Source organism: Rhamphochromis longiceps, linkage group LG20 (assembly GCF_057381845.1).
Source record: "Rhamphochromis longiceps isolate RC_006_pf linkage group LG20, R_longiceps_female_GT1.1, whole genome shotgun sequence".
Classification (NCBI taxonomy): domain Eukaryota; kingdom Metazoa; phylum Chordata; class Actinopteri; order Cichliformes; family Cichlidae; genus Rhamphochromis; species Rhamphochromis longiceps.
In genome coordinates this window covers 35,586,301-35,606,569 of record NC_140576.1, presented here as the reverse complement: position 1 = coordinate 35,606,569, position 20,269 = coordinate 35,586,301, and the positions used below count along the sequence as shown (strand labels likewise).

General features: G+C 42.2%; 1 protein-coding gene across 2 annotated transcripts; it reads left to right on the top strand.

The window, feature by feature from the left end:
- The first annotated feature begins 2,407 nt into the window (after positions 1–2,407).
- Positions 2,408–19,734, top strand: LOC146645842 (NLR family CARD domain-containing protein 3-like). Of its 2 annotated transcripts, XM_085394186.1 has the most exons (10): positions 2,408–2,479; positions 6,297–6,437; positions 7,641–7,772; positions 9,030–9,103; positions 9,226–11,059; positions 11,954–12,127; positions 12,691–12,864; positions 14,258–14,431; positions 14,730–15,709; positions 18,357–19,734. In XM_085394186.1, the coding sequence occupies exons 2-9, from the start codon at positions 6,322–6,324 to the stop codon at positions 14,869–14,871; spliced, it is 2,820 nt and encodes a 939-aa protein (XP_085250312.1). In that variant the 5' UTR covers positions 2,408–2,479; positions 6,297–6,321; the 3' UTR covers positions 14,872–15,709; positions 18,357–19,734. The 2 variants fall into 2 exon arrangements, with proteins under 2 accessions (XP_085250312.1, XP_085250311.1); XM_085394185.1 differs by lacking the exons at positions 2,408–2,479; positions 14,730–15,709 and having other exon boundaries at positions 6,288–6,437; positions 18,357–19,731.
- Positions 19,735–20,269: the final 535 nt, after the last annotated feature.

Below are 20,269 nucleotides of genomic sequence, written 5' to 3'. Positions count from 1 at the left end.
GAGCCAAAGCTAATTTAAAATGGCCTGAGATAAAGTGGAAAACATGGATCCTGAGTCGTCTGGAATAAAGACGAGAGGGACCATTCTGGCTTGTTATCAGTGCTGCATCTCTGATGGTAATGGGGTGCAATAGTGCCAATGAAATTGGGAGCTGGCACATTTGGAAAGTATCCATCAATGCTGAAAAGTATATACAGGTTTTAGAGGAACATATACTGCCATCTTTTTCAGGGAAGGCTTTGCATGTTTCAGCAAGACAATACTGCATACTGGATCTACAACAGCATCATGGCTTCATAGCAGAAGAGTTGTGGTGCTGAACTGGCCTGCCTGCAGATCAGACCTTTCACCATATGAGAGCATTTGAAGCATCATGAAATGAAAAACAACAAAGAGGATCCAGGACTGTGGACTCCCATCATTCTTATATCACATTATTTTATTTACCTGATAAATCTCCCCACCTTTAATATAAAACCTGTTGAATGCAGCTTTTGTATAAATAGTTAAAAATTGTAAATTCTATTTATGTATAAAATATATTTTTACATAATGTGTTTAAAGCTGCTCAGTTTAAGAATGTTCTGGACGAAAAGTTACACGAGCTCCATCAGAAACTTCAGAATCGTACAGACCTAGAGCCCGGTTGGTGACTCCACCACAACCACTGGGGACAAATGTTTATCCCTCGACCGGTTGGCGAGTGGCCGCTGGAAGCTGCTTTTTGTTTTTAGGTGAAACCAGTCGTCTGCTGTGCTTCACTAAAAACCTTCTTGTGATTGCTCTGGTTGCAAGCAGATTGCTGCAGTTGTCATAGTTTGCGTGGAAGATGTTGCCAACTAGTCACCGAGCAGTATTGAAGCAGTGAAAAGGGCAAACAAATCAGAAACACACTACAGCATGGATGCATGACTTTAACTTCCCAAAACATAAAACTTTTTTGAAACTCCTGTGACGAAACTCCTGGAGTTTCTTTTGTTAAGATGCTTGTTTGGAAATCCCGTGTTTATGACTCATTCAGCTTCAAAAGCAGCAGCTCAGTGTTCATATATGTATTTAAACCATCTGTGGAATTTTAAAAGCATATTTCAGGCATCTTACCAAAGAGTTTTCCATGTTTATAGACTAATTCCTGCAGCACTTAGATAAACAGGATTTCTGTCGATCCTCGGTGCTCTTCAGCAGCTTTAATGTCAGAACATTTCTACCTCGATGTGTTTGGAACAGACCAGATCTCAGTTTGGTTCATCATTTTGTTTAGATAATGCTGATTTCCTTCCTTTTTGCTCTTTCTACTCTGCAGAGCAGTTATATATTCTTCTGCAAAAACCTGAAAAACATTTGAGCTGTAAACATTTTATTTTCATTTAAAGCAGGAAGAAAGCAGGAATGTCAAAAGTGTTTGGACAGTGAATGTTCTGATGTCAGAAAGTCCTGTTGCACCATGTAAATAAAGTTCAGTGAAGAAATATCTTTATCTGTCACAGTGAGTTTAAAGAGTTTCTGGAGAATTTGTGCTTTTAAAAACAAATGTAAAAGTTTTGATATAAAGAGTTTTATCAATGGTGCTGTATGGTGTGGTGTCATCTACTATCTTTCAGTACGCAAGCTGCCTGTTCACAGTTTAAAAAGTTATTTACATTCACACAGAGAAACTGTTTTTCAGAATTTTGTTCTGGAGTTTAAATTAAGCTTTCATAAAAATCAAAGCCTCGAAGGATCATTAGGCAGGAGGTGCTGTTATGGACAATTAATTTCACCAGGCAGGAACAAACTAGTCCAGTGCACATGCTCAGTAGGAATCTGTCCCTGTCTTTGTAAAAAGAGCAAGACTTCAAGATTTACAAGTCTTCGTAATTAATCCCTCCACTTGATTTCTGTCATGTCTTATATCAGTGTCCACCATTCTTGGTTCAATCTTAACATTTCAATTGCTTATTTAAATAAATATGACTTTTGATTAATCGATGTTAAAAGAGTTTTAGGATCCAAATATACTCTAAATCTAAAGTAAGAGAATTCATGATAATAGTGGATCATCATAATAAACAACTATAAACGAATCCTACATCTGGTACTATACGTGCTCTCATCCACTAGAGGGAACTTGAGGGCAGAAGAAAATTCAGCAAACATGAGTAATTAAACAAATACATTCAGTAAAGGACTTCATACCCTCCCTCTCATAGCCCTGCGACAGAGTGCAAAATTAATATTTCTTTGTTCCGTTATGTTTAACCAGTTTAATGACGTGTGGAAATCTGACAATGATTTAGGTCATTTTGATGAGAAATCTAGAAAAGTGTTGATAAACTGTCAAACCCTGCTGCAGTCGTGACGTTGAAATGCCATTATCTTATAAGAAGGTTAAACTGTGGTCACGTGATCTCCTCAAACGTAAAGTGGTGGAGAAGCTGTAAAACAGAGAGTGAAACCAGCGGGTGTTGCGGAGGTTTGTTGAACTTAACATAAAGTCCAGGGGCCCGTTCTTCGTACGTCGCTAAGTAAGTTAGCTGGATTAGATTGTTGACGATTTCGCGTGATCTTGGATCGTTCGGTTCCCCGAAGCTCATCCGGGACTTGCTGTCAGAGCAACAGAGCCGTAAGCGTAAACCTGCTCGGGAGCAGGTTTACTTTATGTAAACAGGATTAGATCGCGGCCACGCAGGTATGTCCGCTTCATTTATACGAAAGCAACAGCGATATTCCACCACTGTTTCACCATAAATAAATGACATCAATGTAACTAAAGATAATGCAGCACTTGATCCTTTTATTGATGTCACACAGATACATACAGGTCATTTCCTAAAAAAGGGAAATGTACTATTAACATTCTATTACATGTATGTGATTATTACAGATGTAATTCATATTTCAGAGTAGTAATTGTAAATTACTTCGTGTAATCAAGATGAGAGACCACGGCTATAAAAGCGAAGGTGGATTTGGGAAGCCTGTCGCAGCCATGTCCTGTCCGTATACGCGAGCAACCCATTGCGGAAGGTGCAAGATTGATAAGGAGAGTCCTCAGAATCCAGCGTATATTGCGGGATAGACAGGATCCTTTAGCTCAGCGCGACAGTGTGCTCATTGAGAGATATCGATTTTCCCGTGAGGGTATTATTTACTTAACCAACTTGTTGACGAGGGGGTGCAGGACCACCACCTGTCTTTTTTTCCTCTGCCCTTTTCTTGGTTGCTGTTACGAACGAACTAACAGAGTATTACAGGCCAGTATTACCTTGCCAAGAGACGAAAAGCAATATAAGAGATAAATATTACCATTCTGTAGAATACTCCTGTATTCCACTTTTACTTGTTCCCATGTTCTTGTGGGTCCTGTTGTGGCTCTAATGTGAAAGGGGATATAATATAACATATTATAATATAATATAATGCCATATGATATTGGACAATATAGTGTCATATGATAGATCTACCCTACCGCCTACTGGTGTTGGCCAGAGGGGCCGATGGCGCGATATGGCAGCCTGGCTACAACCGTAGCTGCCTCCACCAGTGTGTGAATGTGGGAGTGAATGAATAGTGGTATCGTACAGCGCTTTGGGTGCCTTGGAAAGCGCTATATGAACCCAATCCATTATTATTATTATTATTAAATTACCTACGAGTTTGATTTGTCAGCAACTTTCTGCCAGCCCTCTCTCCTTGCTTTTGCAGCCTTTGCAGTGTTCTCTTGCGTTTTAATTAAACTCTGAAACTCCTGAAATCCCTCACTCATGAGTTCTTGCTCTGCTGCCGGATAATACCGAGCACGCCCCTTCGACATTTTCGCCGACCAATCAGCGGGTTGCCGATCAATGTTTCTACTATCGATGCGTAGCCCCTTTTACGACACCCAGTGATGTCACATTACTGCGTCCAGCTGTACTAATCGTCAACAGCAGGTGTGTTCGGGGAACCGGATTAGCGAGCTCACGGTTAGCGCGATAGTTTGGTCTTGGATGTGTCATTTGGTCTTGGATGTAGTAAGCGACGTACGAAGCACAGGGCCCTGGTAAAGATCACTTCTGCTGTAAGCTAGTGATGGCCAAATGAAGCTTTCCGAAGCACTGAAGCTTGTATTGAAAAACGGTTCATTACTCGAAGCTTTTCAACACAGTCCTCTCCGGTGACATCTGGTGGTGAACATTTTGAAGAGCAGCTTGAATCTGCAAAATAAAACGGACTGCTCAATCATCACTGCTCACTCAAGAGTGGAGTTCTCTCTGATATTGGGCCACCGTTCCGTTGCTTTGAACATGTAATTGATTTTGTTTTCTCCATTGGGGGGGCTGAAAAAAATGTAATGCGTATTTGCGTAATACATTTTGATCAATAAACTTTCCCTATTTAAACATGCACTATGGTGTGGCCTTTCTTTGCTCATAACTCCTTGATGTTGGTAAATACAATAAGTGAGCAATATATATAATATACATATGAGAATGCACAGCACATTATGGAGTATGCCCCTGCTGTGAAGTCCTGCCTCCATCTACTTGTCATTTAATCACTGGACAGCTGGACAGGTTCATACAAAATATTAGATTAGGCCAATTGTCCTATACATATTTTTGACCTAGGGGTGGGATTGATTGTGAACTGGAAAGGGAAAATGCTTAGGAAGCTGAGTACGGCTGCATCGTTACTGATTTGTAGAATCATTTTGATTCGATACAGGATCCGATTCAATTTGATTGGAATCTGGAAAGTTTTGCCTCAGTCAGAAATATTACAGTTCTGATCATTTAACAGTATATATCCATAATTTCGTATCTATTAAAAGAAAGCTGACACATGTGAGACTTAATTAGAGATGTAAACAGAGAGTTATGAAACCTGCAGCTGCAGAAGCCAGCGAGGCAAAGACAGCGCGGACCCGACGACACATCAACATCTGATTCTGACGCGTCGGGTCCGCGCTCTGTGTTCACGTTTGTATGCAGAATCCGTAAACCTGCTCCCAGTTACTGTTTTAGCTGTATGGTGTTTGACGACATGTTGTGAGGTTTAACCTGATATGCTGGCGTTTCAGGCATAATAACGTTAATTTACAAATCGACACGGGATTTTAATGAATCAATATCACTTTATTCAATTTAGCATGGATTGTAATCAGAAAAGCGATAATCAAAACCCACCCCTAATCAAGAATTTGCAAAGTAAAAACATGATCTATGTAAGGTAGCCCTTTTGTTATTTACAGTTAAAAAGAGGATTAGTGTTACTGTGTGCTGGCTGAGTCTGTTTCTTTTCTTAGAAATAGTTTCTCCTGCCCTGGAGAAAATCCACTTGCATGGAACAGAAGAGGCTGTGGAGTGCAGGAACCACACTGCAAGCTGGTAGATATGCAGGTATTCCTGGGTCCTGCAGACTATCACCTAAAAACAATAAACAAAATGATTTTCTAAACTGTGTAGCAATGTAATGTACGTATAGTGTCAAATACATTGTTGTAGTCTTCATTAGCTTTAATTCACATGGAAGTGTTCCTAAAGTCATATGCTGTAATGATATTTACATTATGAAAACATGATTTTGGACATTTCAAGTTTTTCACTTCGGCAGATAAAATGAATTGAGCAAAATCAACTCAAAATATTTCCACACGCCATAACGTCCTCTCTTCCTCGCTGGCTCCATATCTGTCAGTGGAATGATCACCTCTTCGCTCTATGTCACCATCAACACACTCCACGAATCCCGTGGATGATTCACTTCCTTATATCCGTTTGAATCAGGTACCGAAGCAGTTACGTGCGTAATGAAGCTTCGGACGTCACTGGTCACGTGACTTTTGCCAAACGAAGCAAGCCTCGACTCAGTGCTTCTGAACCAGTGTGTTGTTTTTTTCGACACACGCTCCGGAGCGTCAGCTTCAAGCGGGCCATCACTACTGTAAGCTGTGTTTAACATGTGCGGTGCTCTCGCGTCTCTTTAACAATCATGTAATCGATGGTCTTTCCTGTGTTCGGGTGATCCACGTAATTCAATTCAATTTTATTTATTTAGCGCCAAATCACAACAAAAGTCGCCTCGAGGCGCTTCATATACTTATACGTACTTGTGTACATGTTGAAACAGCCGACAGAGCAAAAGTGGACAATAAGGAGAGAGTAAGAGAGAGAGAGAGTGGACCCTCTCTCTCTCTTACTCTCTCTAACTCTCTAACTCTCTCTCTCTCTCTCTCTCTCTCTCTCTCTCTCTCTCTGTGTGTGTGTGTGTGTGTGTACTGGTCTTGGGTGACTTTTGAACAAACCTGTCTTCATTCTCAGGTTGTGCGTTCGCAGAATTGTTGTTTACAAGTGCTTGAAGATGAATAATTTGGAGGAAGAGGAGGACAGAACACCGTCTCCTGTGTCTATGGCCAGTGACTGGTCCAAAGGTCGTCCTCCAAACTTCAGTAATGAACGGGGACCCTCAGACACAAAGTAAGAGGCGGTTTCTGCTTTACACTGACCTGAAAATGAGCCAGAGTCAGTGGTAGTGTCTTTAGTTGTAGAATAATGTTGTTCTTCCTGTTTTTTGTTTTTGTTTTTAACCTGCAACTCATATGTAATAATTTTATTTTTATTGTTTTTGTTAAATACCACAACTACCTGATACCTCTGCATAGTTAGGTACCCACATAGTTAGATACCCACAAACTAAATGTAGGGTAAAGACTTTAAAAAGAAATCTTACTAATACACTTTTTGGGTTTCAGGCATGGTAGTGATGATGTGAAGGATAAACCTATAAAGAACACAGAAAAAGTAACAGTAAAATCAAACAGCAAACTGTACATATAATGTTTATTTCCCAGCATAGAATCTATAATGCACTTAAAACAATCTTTAAATGAAAGACTCAGAGAAAACGTGTTGTGAAAGTCGGAACATAATCCGCACCTGACAGTTTTCATTTCTGTTGTGTCAGCAGCAGACTTGGTGTTGTTTAAGGGTTTCAGAGTAAAAATGAAATATAAAAACAGATTTCAGACGTAGTGTACGTACAAACTTCTTATGAGGTCAGCGGAAAGTGTCCTGTTTCAGGATCAGATATTCAATTCAATTCAATTCAATTTTATTTACACAGTGCCAAATCACAACAACAGTCACCTCAATGCGCTTTATATTGTAAGGTAGACCCTACAATAATACATACAGAGAAAAACCCAACAGTCATATGACCCCCTATGAGCAAGCAATTTGGTGACAGTGGGAAGGAAAAACTCCCTTTTAACAGGAAGAAACCTCCGGCAGAACCAGGCTCAGGGAGGGGTGGGGCCATCTGCTGCAACTGGTTGGGGTGAGAGAAGGAAGACGGGATAAAGACATGCTGTGGAAGAGAGACAGAGATTAATAACAAGTATGATTCAGTGCAGAGAGGTCTATTAACACATGAGTGAGTGAGAAACATGACTGAAGAAGAAATACTGCATCATGGGAATCCCCCAGCAGCCTACACCTACTTCAGCATAACTAAGGGAGGATTCAGGGTATGGGGCCTGATTATTTAAGACCTTGTATGTGAGGAGCAGGGTTAATTCTTATAGAACAATAATGCTGTTGTGAAAATGTTTGCTACCAACAGAAAACAAAAAATTAAAATTAAAAAATCGATATTTGTTATGTATTGTTGATCCTCATTAGGGGAAACAATAATTTGGAGGAAGAGGAGGATGGAACATCATCCCTTGTGCCCAGCTGTATGTCTATGGCCAGTGACTGGTCCAAAGGTCGTCCTCCAAACTTCAGTAATGAACCGGGACCCTCAGACACAAAGTAAGAGGCGGTTTCTGCTTTACACTGACCTGAAAATGAGCCAGAGTCAGTGGTAGTGTCTTTAGTTGTAGAATAATGTTGTTCTTCCTGTTTTTTGTTTTTGTTTTTTCCCTGCAATTCATATGTAATAATTTTATTTTTATTGTTTTTGTTAAATACCACAACTACCTGATACCTCTGCATAGTTAGGGACTCCACCCAGGGACTAGGGTGACCAGATACCCACAAACTAAATGTAGGGTAAAGACTTTTTTAAAAATATATCTAACTAGCACACTTTATGGGTTTCAGGCATGGTATTGACAATGTGAAGCATAAATATACTCATTTATTTGAGTGCAGTTTTCCAATTTACCATGCTGGTCTGTCGTGGAGCTAATATGGCGCGACAGACAACCATTCGTACTCACATTCACACGTATAGGTAATAACCTAACTCCACTTACTGCATAACTTTGGACTGTGGAAAGAAGCCAGAGTATCTGGAGTAAACCCACCCAAACACTGAGAGAACATGTAAACTCCATCCCAGATAGATCAGGGAAATACAAAAACTAACTGAAAAACTTTAAACCAGTTAAACCAGGGGCGGGGAACTCTGGGCCTCAACGGCCGGTGTCCTGCAGGTTTTAGATATCACCCTGAGTCAATACACTCGGATCAACTGATTAGTTCATTAGCAGGCCTAATTTAAGAAGTAATTTAGCCATTTAAATCAGCTGTGTTGGATGAAGGATACATCCCCACCCCGCAGGCACTTGAGGCCTGGAGTTTCCCCACCGCTGATTTAGACCCTCCAACTCTCCCCATAGAGGTCTGAGAGATCTTCTAGAAATGGTGATGTTAATTTCTGGTTAATCAATTGGTCAGTAGGGGATTATTTTATACCAGTTAATCTCCAATCTTGAACGTAACAGGATAGGTTACCATGGCGATTTACCTCGGTGAGAAGTGAACCACCTTCACAGCTGGACAAAATGCTGCTTGGTAGTAGAGTCCTCAGGAAGAGACCGAAAAGTAGATATCAGGAAAATACTGTCATGATAAACCCTCTTCCTTGTAAACAGATGTGTTGACAGGGTGCTGAGAGCTCGTGTTTTGGATTAATATAAGTTCTGATGGTGTAAAAGGAAATAATTATTGCTTGATAAGTAAAGAAAGAGCATTGACTTAGTAATAGACCATTCTGAGACTTTCAACTTAAATAACTTCATGTTTAGCCACATGGCCAGAATAAGTTTCCCTTTCTATCCACAGAAAGAACAAGTGTGTGCAGGAGCCCGTGTCCAGTTCTGGATTTTGGACAGCCAGTAGGAGCAGCTGTGTGCAAAGTAAAATTGAGCATCTGTTTGCTGATGGAGTCATTAAAAAAACTAAGCAATATATGTTAAATGTTAAATATGTGTAAAAAACTATATATAAATTTTGTTTTATTGTCTTTATTGTCTTTCAGTAGATGATGGCCTTCAGGAAGTTTTCGATGAACATAAAATCTGTTTGAAGATGCGATGTCAATCTGTGACTGAGGGAACTGATAAAACAGGATGTGAAACTCTCCTCAACGCAATCTACACTGAGCTCTACATCACAGAGGGACAGAGTGAGGAGGTTAATACCCAACATGAAGTGAGTCAACTTGAGAGAGCTTCAAACAAGAAGACCCTCCATGATGCTCCAATCAAGTGTTGTGACATCTTTAAAGCCTTACCCGAACAACAAAGGCAAATCAAAGTGGTTCTGACCTACGGTGTTGCTGGCGTTGGAAAAACCTTCTCAGTGCAGAAGTTCACTCTGGACTGGGCAGAAGGTTTGGAAAACCAAGACATCAGTGTGGTGATTCTGCTTTCATTCAGGGAGCTGAACCTGATCAGAGATGTGCAGTATAGTCTCCTGGAGCTGCTCCAGGTTTTCCATCCAACATTACAGAAGGTCACAGCAGAGAAGCTGGCTGTCTGTAAACTTTTGTTTATATTTGATGGTCTGGATGAAAGCAGACTTTTACTGGATTTCACTAAGAGGAGCGTCATGTCTGATGTCACACAGAAGTCAACGGTCACGAATCTGCTGACAAACCTCATTGAAGGCAATCTGCTTTCTTCGGCTCTCATCTGGATAACTTCCCGACCAGCAGCAGCCAATCAGATCCCCCCTACATGTGTTGACCGTGTCACCGAAGTGCGAGGTTTCACTGATGCTCAGAAAGAGGAGTACTTTAAGAAGAAATTCAGTGATGAAGAGCTGTCCGGCAAAATTATTTCCCACATCAAGTCATCCAGGAGCCTCCACATCATGTGTGGAATCCCAGTCTTCTGTTGGATCACTGCTACAGTTCTGGAGCACATGTTGACTGGAGGGCAGAGAGAAGAGCTGCCCAAGACCATGACCGACATGTACTCACACTTCCTGTTGGTACAAACAAAAAGGAAGATTAAAAAGTACCATGAGGGAGAAGAAGCAAGTCCAGAAGAGCTGATGGAGGCTGACAAGAAAGGTCTTTTAAAGCTCGGGAGGCTGGCATTTGAACATTTGGAAAAAGGAAACCTCATGTTCTACCAAGAAGACCTGGAGCAGTATGGTGTGGATGTGACAGAGGCCTCGGTGAACTCAGGACTTTGTACAGAGATTTTCAAAAGAGAGTGTGTGATCTTCCAGAAACCAGTCTACTGCTTTGTTCATCTGAGCATTCAGGAGTTTCTGGCTGCCGTTTACATGTTCCACTGTTTCACCAATAAAAATACTGATGTTCTGCAGGACTTTATAAATATAAAATCTTTTCTTGAGAAACCCTCTAAAAAATCTGGAAATATTAATTGTTCCATCCCATCTCTGGATGTCTTTCTGAGCAGAGCCATGGAGAAATGTTTGCAAAGTAAAAATGGACACCTGGACCTGTTTGTTCGCTTCCTTCATGGCCTTAGTCTGGAGTCCAACCACAGACTTTTAGGAAGCTTACTGGGTCATTTGCAAAATAGTCCACAAATCATCAAGAGAATTATAAACAACCTGAAGAAGATGAACAGCGATAAAATATCTCCCGACAGAAGCATTAACATTTTCCACTGTCTGATGGAGATGAATGACCTCTCAGTACATCAGGAGAGCAAAGAGTTCCTTAAGTCAGAGAACAAATCAGAGAAGAGACTCTATGAAATCCACTGCTCAGCTCTGGCCTACATGCTGCAAATGTCAGAAAAGGTTCTGGATGAATTGGACCTGAACAAGTACAACACATCAGAGGCAGGGCGACAGAGACTGATCCCAGCTGTGAGGAACTGCAGAAAGGCTCTGTAAGTCTAAAGGCCCTTTCACATAGGACGCGGCATGTGCAGCGCTGTACTCCAAAACCCATTCTTTTCTATTGCACAAGACTACTCGCACATGCTATGGTCAAAGTTCAACCCAGCTGAACTTTAACCGCTATATGCTGTGACATACCTTTGCACAACCAAGAGAAACGAAGCCTACAGTCACACTAACCTCAACCACACAATGGACGAGGAACTCTATGACACATGTTTACATACATATATAGGGACCTCCTGGAGCCCTTGAGTAAGTCACTCCATTCAACAGCTATGTGGAGGAAAGCACTGTTGTGGAAACGACATACTCTTCCCTAGTTGGGATACTTACAATGTTTTGCCTTTTATGGATGAGAGATAAATGTTTTGAAATGACACAGAGCAGGCACAGCTGGTACACATAGAGTGAGCAGAAAAAAATGACATACAGTGCAGTAGTCAGCGCAACACAAATTTTGGGCCATTCACTCTAGCTGGCGGTCAGTGCAGCACACGCTGCCGCATCCCACTCTCATTCCTACTCTCACCTATGGTCACAAGCTCGGACTGAATGGATGATGTTGCAGATACAAGTGGTAGCAATGATTTTTCTATGAGGTGTGGCTGGGCTTTCTTTCAGAGCAGCTGTTAAATTGAAAGAGGTGCCCTGGATGATCAAAAGTCTTGACATCTCTACTCAGAATGCTTCTTGGTCTAGATATCAGCTAGCTACACTGGAAAGCCCCCAAATTGGCTGTTGTTCCCAAAAGGCTTTTCGCTGATGGGTTCCCTGATTGAACAAGATCTGCTCAACTGTTTTGATGTTAAATGCAAAAGCAAAAATAAATATGTAGTATCTTCTTCCATGATAATGTCTTTTGCAAATTTGTCTTATCACAGACTTTCTGACTGTGGAATTTCAAAGACTCACTGTGAAGTCTTGGCCTCAGCCCTGAAGTCCAATCCCTCCCATCTGATAGAGTTAGATCTGACCTTCAATGAGCTGGAGGACTCGGGACTGAAACTGCTCTCTGTAGGACTGGAGAGTCCAAACTGCAGACTGAAGACCCTGAAGTCAGTACCCTGACCGTTGTTGTTGTTTTTAATACATTTACTTTATAAATTTGGATATACATTTTCAGGATTTTCCAAAACAACCAAAAAAGTACATAAAAAGTACACAAAGTGAAACCTTGCTTTGGTTAGTATCCTTTTCTGTGCTTAGAAAGTGAACAACACCATTTTGTACCATTTCAGACTAGCTAAAATATGTAACAGACTGCTCTTAATGGGGGGGGGGATTGTTTGGAAGCATGTACCAGTGAAATTTTAGCCAAAGCTTAGTAATCATACCTGCTAGGGTTAACCGATCCTACATAGATAGGAGGAATTAAAAAATCAAAGTAATCCAATCTAATCATCACTGAATGCCTGCAAGATACAAAACCATCATTAGAGAAATGCTAAGTCGTTATTTCAGTTAGTGATTTTTTTTATGATACCTTTTCCCTGAATTAGTTTTATATCTGTGCATTACATACTATAAAGTGATGTGGCACTACGTTTAAAACCTGTCAACATGTCATTAGGTCAGAAATAATTGTATCTGTCTTTTTCTTTCTTCTTTTGTTATTCAGACTGTGGCACTGTGGATTGTCAGAGATTAGCTGTGCTACTCTGAGCTCAGCTCTGAAGTCCAACCCCTCCCGCTTGAGACATCTGGATCTGAGTTACAACAAGCTGCAGGATTCTGGAGTAAAGCAGTTGTGTGGTTTTCTGGAGTGTCGACCCTGTCAACTGGAAACTCTGAGGTCAGCTGTGTTTTCATATTAAACTGTGTTTTCAGAATGTAATGATGATCTTACAGGTTCAATTCACAAAAAGTCATGTTCAAATATCTTGTTTTATCTGTCCCTAATACAAGACACAACGGATCTGCAGTTTGTTTATGCCAAATTCTGACTGCCTTTAGAATGTTGCAGCAGAAATCGAGACACATTAGACAAGGGAATTGTTTTTCAGCTCTTCTATTGTCCACTTTTGGTGGTCCCCAACCCTTTCATGTTGTTAGCTGCTACATGTGGCACCCACTGTGTTCTTCTGCTTTAAGGTTCAACATGTTGTGCATTTAGAGGCCCAAAACAGTTCGGCCATTTTCCCTCTTACATCAATAAGAGATTTTCACTCAGAGAACTTGTTGCTATGCACACGGGTGTTCACTGCTCGTGGACTTAAATTACACCTTTCTTGGCTGCTACTTCAAAGCACATTGTGCGCTGTCTGTCCTGCGTGCTGCACAACAACATTGAATATTTAGTATTTACTGCTGTTTACACTTAGCTAGATTAATGCGATGGTGTTGTGTTTAGTATGTTGCTTTGTTGTTGTTTTTTTCTTGTTTTCTATTCTTCTTCTCTCAACAGGTGATCCAGGAGATTTTTTTTTCTCCCCCCCTTTCTCACTGTCCCTCTCCCCTTCTGTTTTTCTTTTCCTTCCCCTTTCTTTCTCCCTTTCCTATCCCTCACTCATGTCTGTCCCGTCTGTAACATCTGAAAATAAAATATAATAAATAATAAAAACAAAGGTCGATCAAATGGACCAATACGGCAATGCCACGATGATCCATTTGGCAAAGTAAATCCATTGGGTATCCTTGTTGGTCTTCAGACAACAATTCTGATGGCTAAAGAACCAAATGGGACAGGCAAAAAAAAATAAAAAATAAAAAAAATAAAGAGAACTTGTTGCTTTTGTGTCTATTCTCTGTAAACCCTAAAGATGGTTTGTGGGTAAATCAGATCAGTAGTTTCTAAAACACTCAGAACCACCTGTGTGGTTCAAATAATCCTGATATGCTCAAAATCACTTGTTGCTTGATTTGAACTTAAGTAGGTAGGTTGTCTTAACCATGCCCACATGCCTAAATGCATTGAGTTACTGCCATTAGGCATTACGCAAATCAGTGTTAACAGGCAGTTAAATGGGTGTGCATATGTTTTTTGCTGAGCACAACTGCATGTAAATGAAGTCACTGCTTGAGCTGGCAGTGTATGAGAGCTGATTTTATTATGTCTTTGTTGTGCAGCAGAAATAGCAAGATTTGATTAGTAATAATAACAGCTCTTTTTTTACTTATTATGTTTGATTATTTATATGAAATATTTAAAACAGAAACATTGTCTTTTTATTTTATTCTTTATTCAGACTAAGGGAGTGCTCTTTGTCAAAGGCCAGTTGTACTTTTCTGTGCTCAGCGCTGAAGTTAAACCCCTACCACCTGAGAGAGCTGGACCTGAGTAGAAACGGCCTGCAGGATTCAGATATGATCCAGCTGGTGAATCTTGTGAATAATTCAAATTACAGACTGGAGAATCTGTGGTAAGTAGGAAGTTGCATTGAGTCAATGCTGCTTTTAGCACTACTGTATAATACACAGTTGGTATCGGAGCAAAGATCGAGTGTTTCCTTTTTTTTTTTTCTTTTTTTTTTTTTGTGTCCCGTTTGGATCTTTAGCCATCAGAATTGTTGTCTTAAGGCCAAGGCCAATGTGCTTTGAGGCAGCAGCCAAGAAAGCTGTAGTCCGCGTCTGTGAATACCCGTGTGTACACCTGTGTGCATACCTGTGTGGATCAGCATGCTTGCATTCCAAAGGTTTCTCCATGTAACGATCTGCTAGGGAGTGTGGGGAGCCACAGCCCCGTCCTCCAGGGTATGAAGCAGGTATGGAGGAGATCAAAGCTCCAGACATCCAGAGGCTCCCAGAACACAAGAGACCAAGGAAGACCAACAGAGGGGCAGCCGCGCCACTGTCCCAGTAAGAGCTGAGGAGAGTCCCAGATGAGGGCTCACTCAGCAGCCGCGGAGAAGAAGCCAGGGGGAGTTGCAGTGACGCGCCCGTGAGCTCCGTCGGCAGCCAGCCGTGCCTGAGTGACCGAGCCCCAGGCCGAGAGGCCGGGGGCACCCCACCTCCGAAGTGGCCCGAGCGAGCCCCAGGCTCCAGGCCCCGATAAGCGGCCGCCAAGGAGTGAGCCGGTGTGTACCCGGACGCCCACCCCCAGACACAAAGAACCACCAACGCACCGATACCTGAGGGAGTCCGCCACTGGCAGGGGAAGTGGTGGTGGGTGGAGATAAGCCTCCAAACCTTGGAGGGCCTGAGATGTCCCCAGAGAGGTGGCGTCTGATACCCAACCTGACATATAGACACAGACATACAGGCACACACAGACACAAACATCCATTCCCACCCTCATGCTCTCATATGCAATTATTCAACACTCAACCAACGTGGAGACAGACATAAAGAGACGCTGTACACACGATCACACTCCCCAAGCGTACTCTACGAACCGGGTCTAGGTACCCTTGCCCCTGGAGGGGGGAACTGCACCCAGACCCAGGTGGTGTTACCCTTTTCCCTGCGGTGGGGAGAGGCAGACCGCCCCGACTCCGCAGCAGCAGGGAGGCCCCACACTCCAGACCGCAGTCGGACGGCCAACTCCTCCTAGCCCCCCCGCTCCAGCAGGCCGCAGAGAATGGGGGTGAGAGAAGACTCCAAACCTCCCTCCACCCGCTCATTGTAGTGTTGATGCATGTGTGTTCTAAGGTGCATTTAAAACCCAGGAGGGCATGGAGCTACCTGCCAGAGAGCAGCAGGTAAGCGCATAGTCCCTCCTGCTAGCCCTCAATGTCTACGTGTATTCAAAATTGAGAGGTGGGCAACGACGCCAGGGGTGAGGTGTACACCCTGATGGTAATTTGGACTCCGTGTATCGTGCCCACCCCCAAGATCCTATATGTATGTGTAATGAGAGTGTGGTAATGTGAATGTCTAAGTTGTGGGATAAAATTGAGGCAGAGGCAGCCAGAAGGGGACAGGGGGGGGGGGGGGGTAGCCTCCTCTGCACCCTGGTGACATACCCCTACTCCAAGGCCCTGCATGTGTGGGTGGTTGTGGTGGAGCGGGAAGAGGGAGGCAGCTGGAGATGGGGAGGGAAGGAAGGGAGGGGCAGGTGACCCCTCCCTGGGGCCAGCTCCCCCGCTGACCCCAGTAGGCACTCCCATACTCCGCGACCCGCCAGGGAAAGGGGGCCCAGGCCCATCCAGACTGGGGCCCAGTGTGTTTCGAGTGTTTCCTATAAACCCTCACTGGCTGCTTTTCTCAGTAAAGCGGCAGCTGTTAACAGTCATCATTTTTTGAGAGGACGAGATTAGACTGAAGCTTGAGAGGGCTGCACTGTGTTAACGTGTTAGCGCCGTGCAACCCTGGCATGGGCCGAACGGGAATTTGCTGTGTTAAGGCGTTAACGTCATATTAACGAGAATAACGCTGACAGCACTAGTAAAGACCCTAGAAAACCCCAAAAATCATATGATCCCCAATGAGCAAACACTTCAGTGACAGTGGGAATAAAAAAACTCCCCTTTAAAAGGAAGAAATCTCTGGCAGAACCAAGTTCAAGAAGGGTAGGCCTTCTGCTGCAACCGGTTGAGAGTTAGTGGAGGAAGACAGGACAAAAACACACTGTGGAAAAGAGCCATAGACCATAACTAATGATTAAATGCAGATTGGTGCATAAGCACATAGTGAGTGAAGGTGAAACACTGGACCTATTGCAGAATAACTAACAGAGGATTCAGGGTCACCTGATCCAGCCCTAACTATATGCTTTTATCAAAAAGAAATGTTTTAAGCCTACTCTTAAAAGTAGAGATAGTGTCTGTCTCCCGAATCCAAACTGGGAGCTGGTTCCACAGAAGAGGGGCCTGAAAGCTGAAGGCTCTGGCTCCGATTTTATTTTTAAATGTGTTAGCAATCACAAGTAAACCAGCAGATCGAGAGCAAAGTGCTCTATTGGGAAGATACGGTACAATGAGGTCTTTAAGATAAGGTGGGGTCTGATTATTCAAGATCAGTTTTTAAGGAGAAATATGGTCTGTCTTTCTTCTGCCGGTCAGCACTCTTGCTGAAGTATTTTGGATTAACTGAAGGCTTTTCGGAATTTTCAGCATCACTCTGAGACAGGATATTTATATTTTGAGAGATGTTGTGCAATTGAAAGAAAGTAATCCTACAAATTTGTTTATGTGCATTGAAGGATATAAAGTCGATTCCTCACAGTGTTGCTGGAGGCCGAGGTAATGCCATCCAGAGTAAGAGTCTGGTTAGATACCATATTTCTAAGATTTTCAGGGCCGAATTCAATAACCTCAGTTTTATCTGAATCTAAATTTAGAAGCAGGAAATTAAACTTCATCCAGGTCTTTATGTCTTTAAGACATTCCTGCAGTTTAACTAATTGGTTTGTGTTATCTGGCTTCATGGACAGATAGAGTTGGCTGTCATCTACATAGCTGTGAAATTGTATGCTATGTCTTCTAATAATACTGCTTAACCCAGGGGTCGGCAACCTGCGGCTCCGAGAGTTATCTTCATTTTAGATGTCAAAAAGTATTTGAGGCTCCCAGTGTTTTCTTTTGCGTGGAAACCAGGTCCAAATGGCTCTTTGGGTGTTAAAGGTTGCAGACCCCTGGCTTAAGGGAAGCATGTATAATGCAATGTATAACAGACTCCATTTACATGAACAAATTGGAGTCTGTTAGATAGATATGATTCAAACCACTGCAGCGCAGTACCTGTAATACCTACATCGTGCTCTAATCACGGTAATAAATCATGGTCAACAGTATCGAACACTTCACTGAGGTCTAGCAGGACAAGCACAGAGATGAGTCCACTGTCAGAGGCCATGAGAAGATCATTTGTAACCTTCACTAAAGCTGTTTCTGTGCTGTGATGAGCTCTGAAACCTGACTGAAACTCTTATAATAAGTCATTCCTATGCAGATGATCTGTTAGCTGTTTGACAACTACTCTTTGAAGCTCCTGGCCTCCAGAGCTGTAACCATATTTGTTACAAGTATCATCATTACTAAAGGAGGCTGAGAAGTAGCTAAAACTCTGACACAGTGAGCAAGAGTTCAGGAGGAAGAGGCCCTCTGTTCATTTCTAAAGCAAGTAAAGAAGTGTTGGAGCCAAGACATTTGAAGAGATATAGATATGGATATAGATACATGGGTCTTTTTGACCAGATAGTTGTACAATCAAATTAGATTTTTTCTCTCTTTTCTTTAAAGTCAGTCAGACAGAAGCCTGCAAACTCCTTTCCCTTATTTCAGAGAATCATCCTTACACTTAGTCACTGTTCGTTTTTACACGCAGAGCCTGATATGCAGTAATCATATTTTTTTATGACTCTTGTAAACTCTAATTCATGACCTCTGTTATTTCTTCTCTCTACAGCCCCCACGAATTGTCGGTAACAGTTGTCTGCTGAGCTATGACGAGCTCTGCCCTGATGATCTGGAGAGTTTTAAACAGCAGCAGGAATTTGTGCATTAGCATGCCCTGACTCGGCCATGAAGTTAGAAGAAAAACTTCAACCAGCAGTGACTTCTAGAGGAATCAAAAGAAGTACAAATGACTGTTTCAGTGTGAACTGCCCTTAGAAGTGCAGACTCAATAAGAATTATTCACAGACATTATGCAAACACATATATGTGCTTAAACTGTGCATATGACTGTTTCTCCTGCTAATCTGGGATTCTGTTCTCTTTTCCTGAGCTTGCTTGTAATGAGCAGGCATATTTAGAACTACGACAGACTATGTGTCTATACAAAAGATGAACTGTCTTAGAAAGTATATTAAATATTTATCTGTTCAAAATGTATTTAAATTAGAGTCCACCCTTACTGGAAGTTAGTTACACTCATTTCTCTGTGATGTCCTGGTTATAGATGATGGACTAGTGGGTCCTTGTTTGGACCTGCTTACTTCTTTTCTTCTGGTTTGCTATGCTTTAACACTTTTAAATGTCAAACTTTTCTTTTAAACTTGAGCCACAGCCTTTGTCTTAGAGAATAAAACATTCATCTGTGTAAGCAATATATTATATATACTGTAAGTCAGTGAATCCTGATGAATATACCATCATCCCTGTGTTTTTCATAAACCTGATAGAGTATAAAAAAATCATACCAGCACTGCTCCTCTGATTACTTCTTATGGTGACACAAGGTTTATAGTCATTTAGACGGCACTCAAATCAGTGTAAACTAGAGTAGGCTTTGATTTTCTGTGTTAGAGCGCCACACTGTGGCATAATTGAGAACTGCAGTTAATGTTTACACAGTAACTTGCTTGATTGTTAAAGACTGCTTGCATGCACAGTTTCATTACTGTCAGTGGATTAGGTTCCTGTTTAGTCTTCCAGTAATTAATATTTCTGAATGCAAAGTATTTGTTGGATGCATAAAAATGTGAAGGAACGATGTGAAAGTTTAATAAACCTCTATGAGCTCACTGAACCCTTTAGAACTCACCACAGTACTGAGACTGCTCTTATTAAAATAGCTAAAGACTAAAAAAAAAAATCCTGTCCTGTTTGGCAGCGTTTGCAATCAAAATTACGACCTGAATGCAAACATATTTTTCCAAGATCAGCTCTATAAATTCTCTATAGGCTCCTCTTGTTCAGGTGTTTCTTTTATGTATTTATTTATTCATTTCTATTCATCTTATTTCAGTTATATATGGTATAGCAGGACAATGTCTTAAGGCAGCCCCCAAGAGTACTGAAGCCCCAAGGCCACACATCTCAGCAACATGTGCGCGCCCAACCCAGGAGGAGAAGGAAGGAGGCCCTAGATCAGAATCAGAATCAGAATGGGTTTATTGCCAGATGTTGAGGTTTACAACATTAGGAAATTGCTGCGGTGCTTCAAATGGCCACAGGGTGAGAGTCCCAGAGGTGAGGGGCGGCTGACCTCCCTGGTGCAAGCCCAGTACAGGGTCCCAGGGCTCCAGGCCCACAAGTACCGCCCAGTACCCGGCAGAGCCCTCCCACCCCTGGCGACAAAGATGAGCTACAAGCCTGTGCCAGAACATCCAGCCACAAGCCCCGGAACCAGCAAGTACCCACATCCCAGGGAAGGGCAGCTGTGAGAACATATCATCCCCACCCTCGTAAATGTCCTCTTGTCATGTCATACATTACTTACAAGATCCTGTTACAAACCCCTCAATACCCTGATCCCTCAGTATCTCTCTGATCTGCTGCAACCATACACACAGTCTTGGATGCTACGGTCCTCAGCCACGGGCCTGCTTTCTGTCCCGCGCACCAGCCTCCATACCTTTGGGAACAGAGTCATCA

Coding starts and splice junctions, on each gene's coding strand:
- LOC146645842 (XM_085394186.1), top strand. CDS start 6,322: ATGAATAATTTGGAGGAAGAGGAGGACAGAACACCGTCTCCTGTGTCT. Junction 12,128..12,690: donor TGCAGACTGAAGACCCTGAA/GTCAGTACCCTG, acceptor TTTGTTATTCAG/ACTGTGGCACTGTGGATTGT. Junction 14,432..14,729: donor TACAGACTGGAGAATCTGTG/GTAAGTAGGAAG, acceptor ACGATCTGCTAG/GGAGTGTGGGGAGCCACAGC.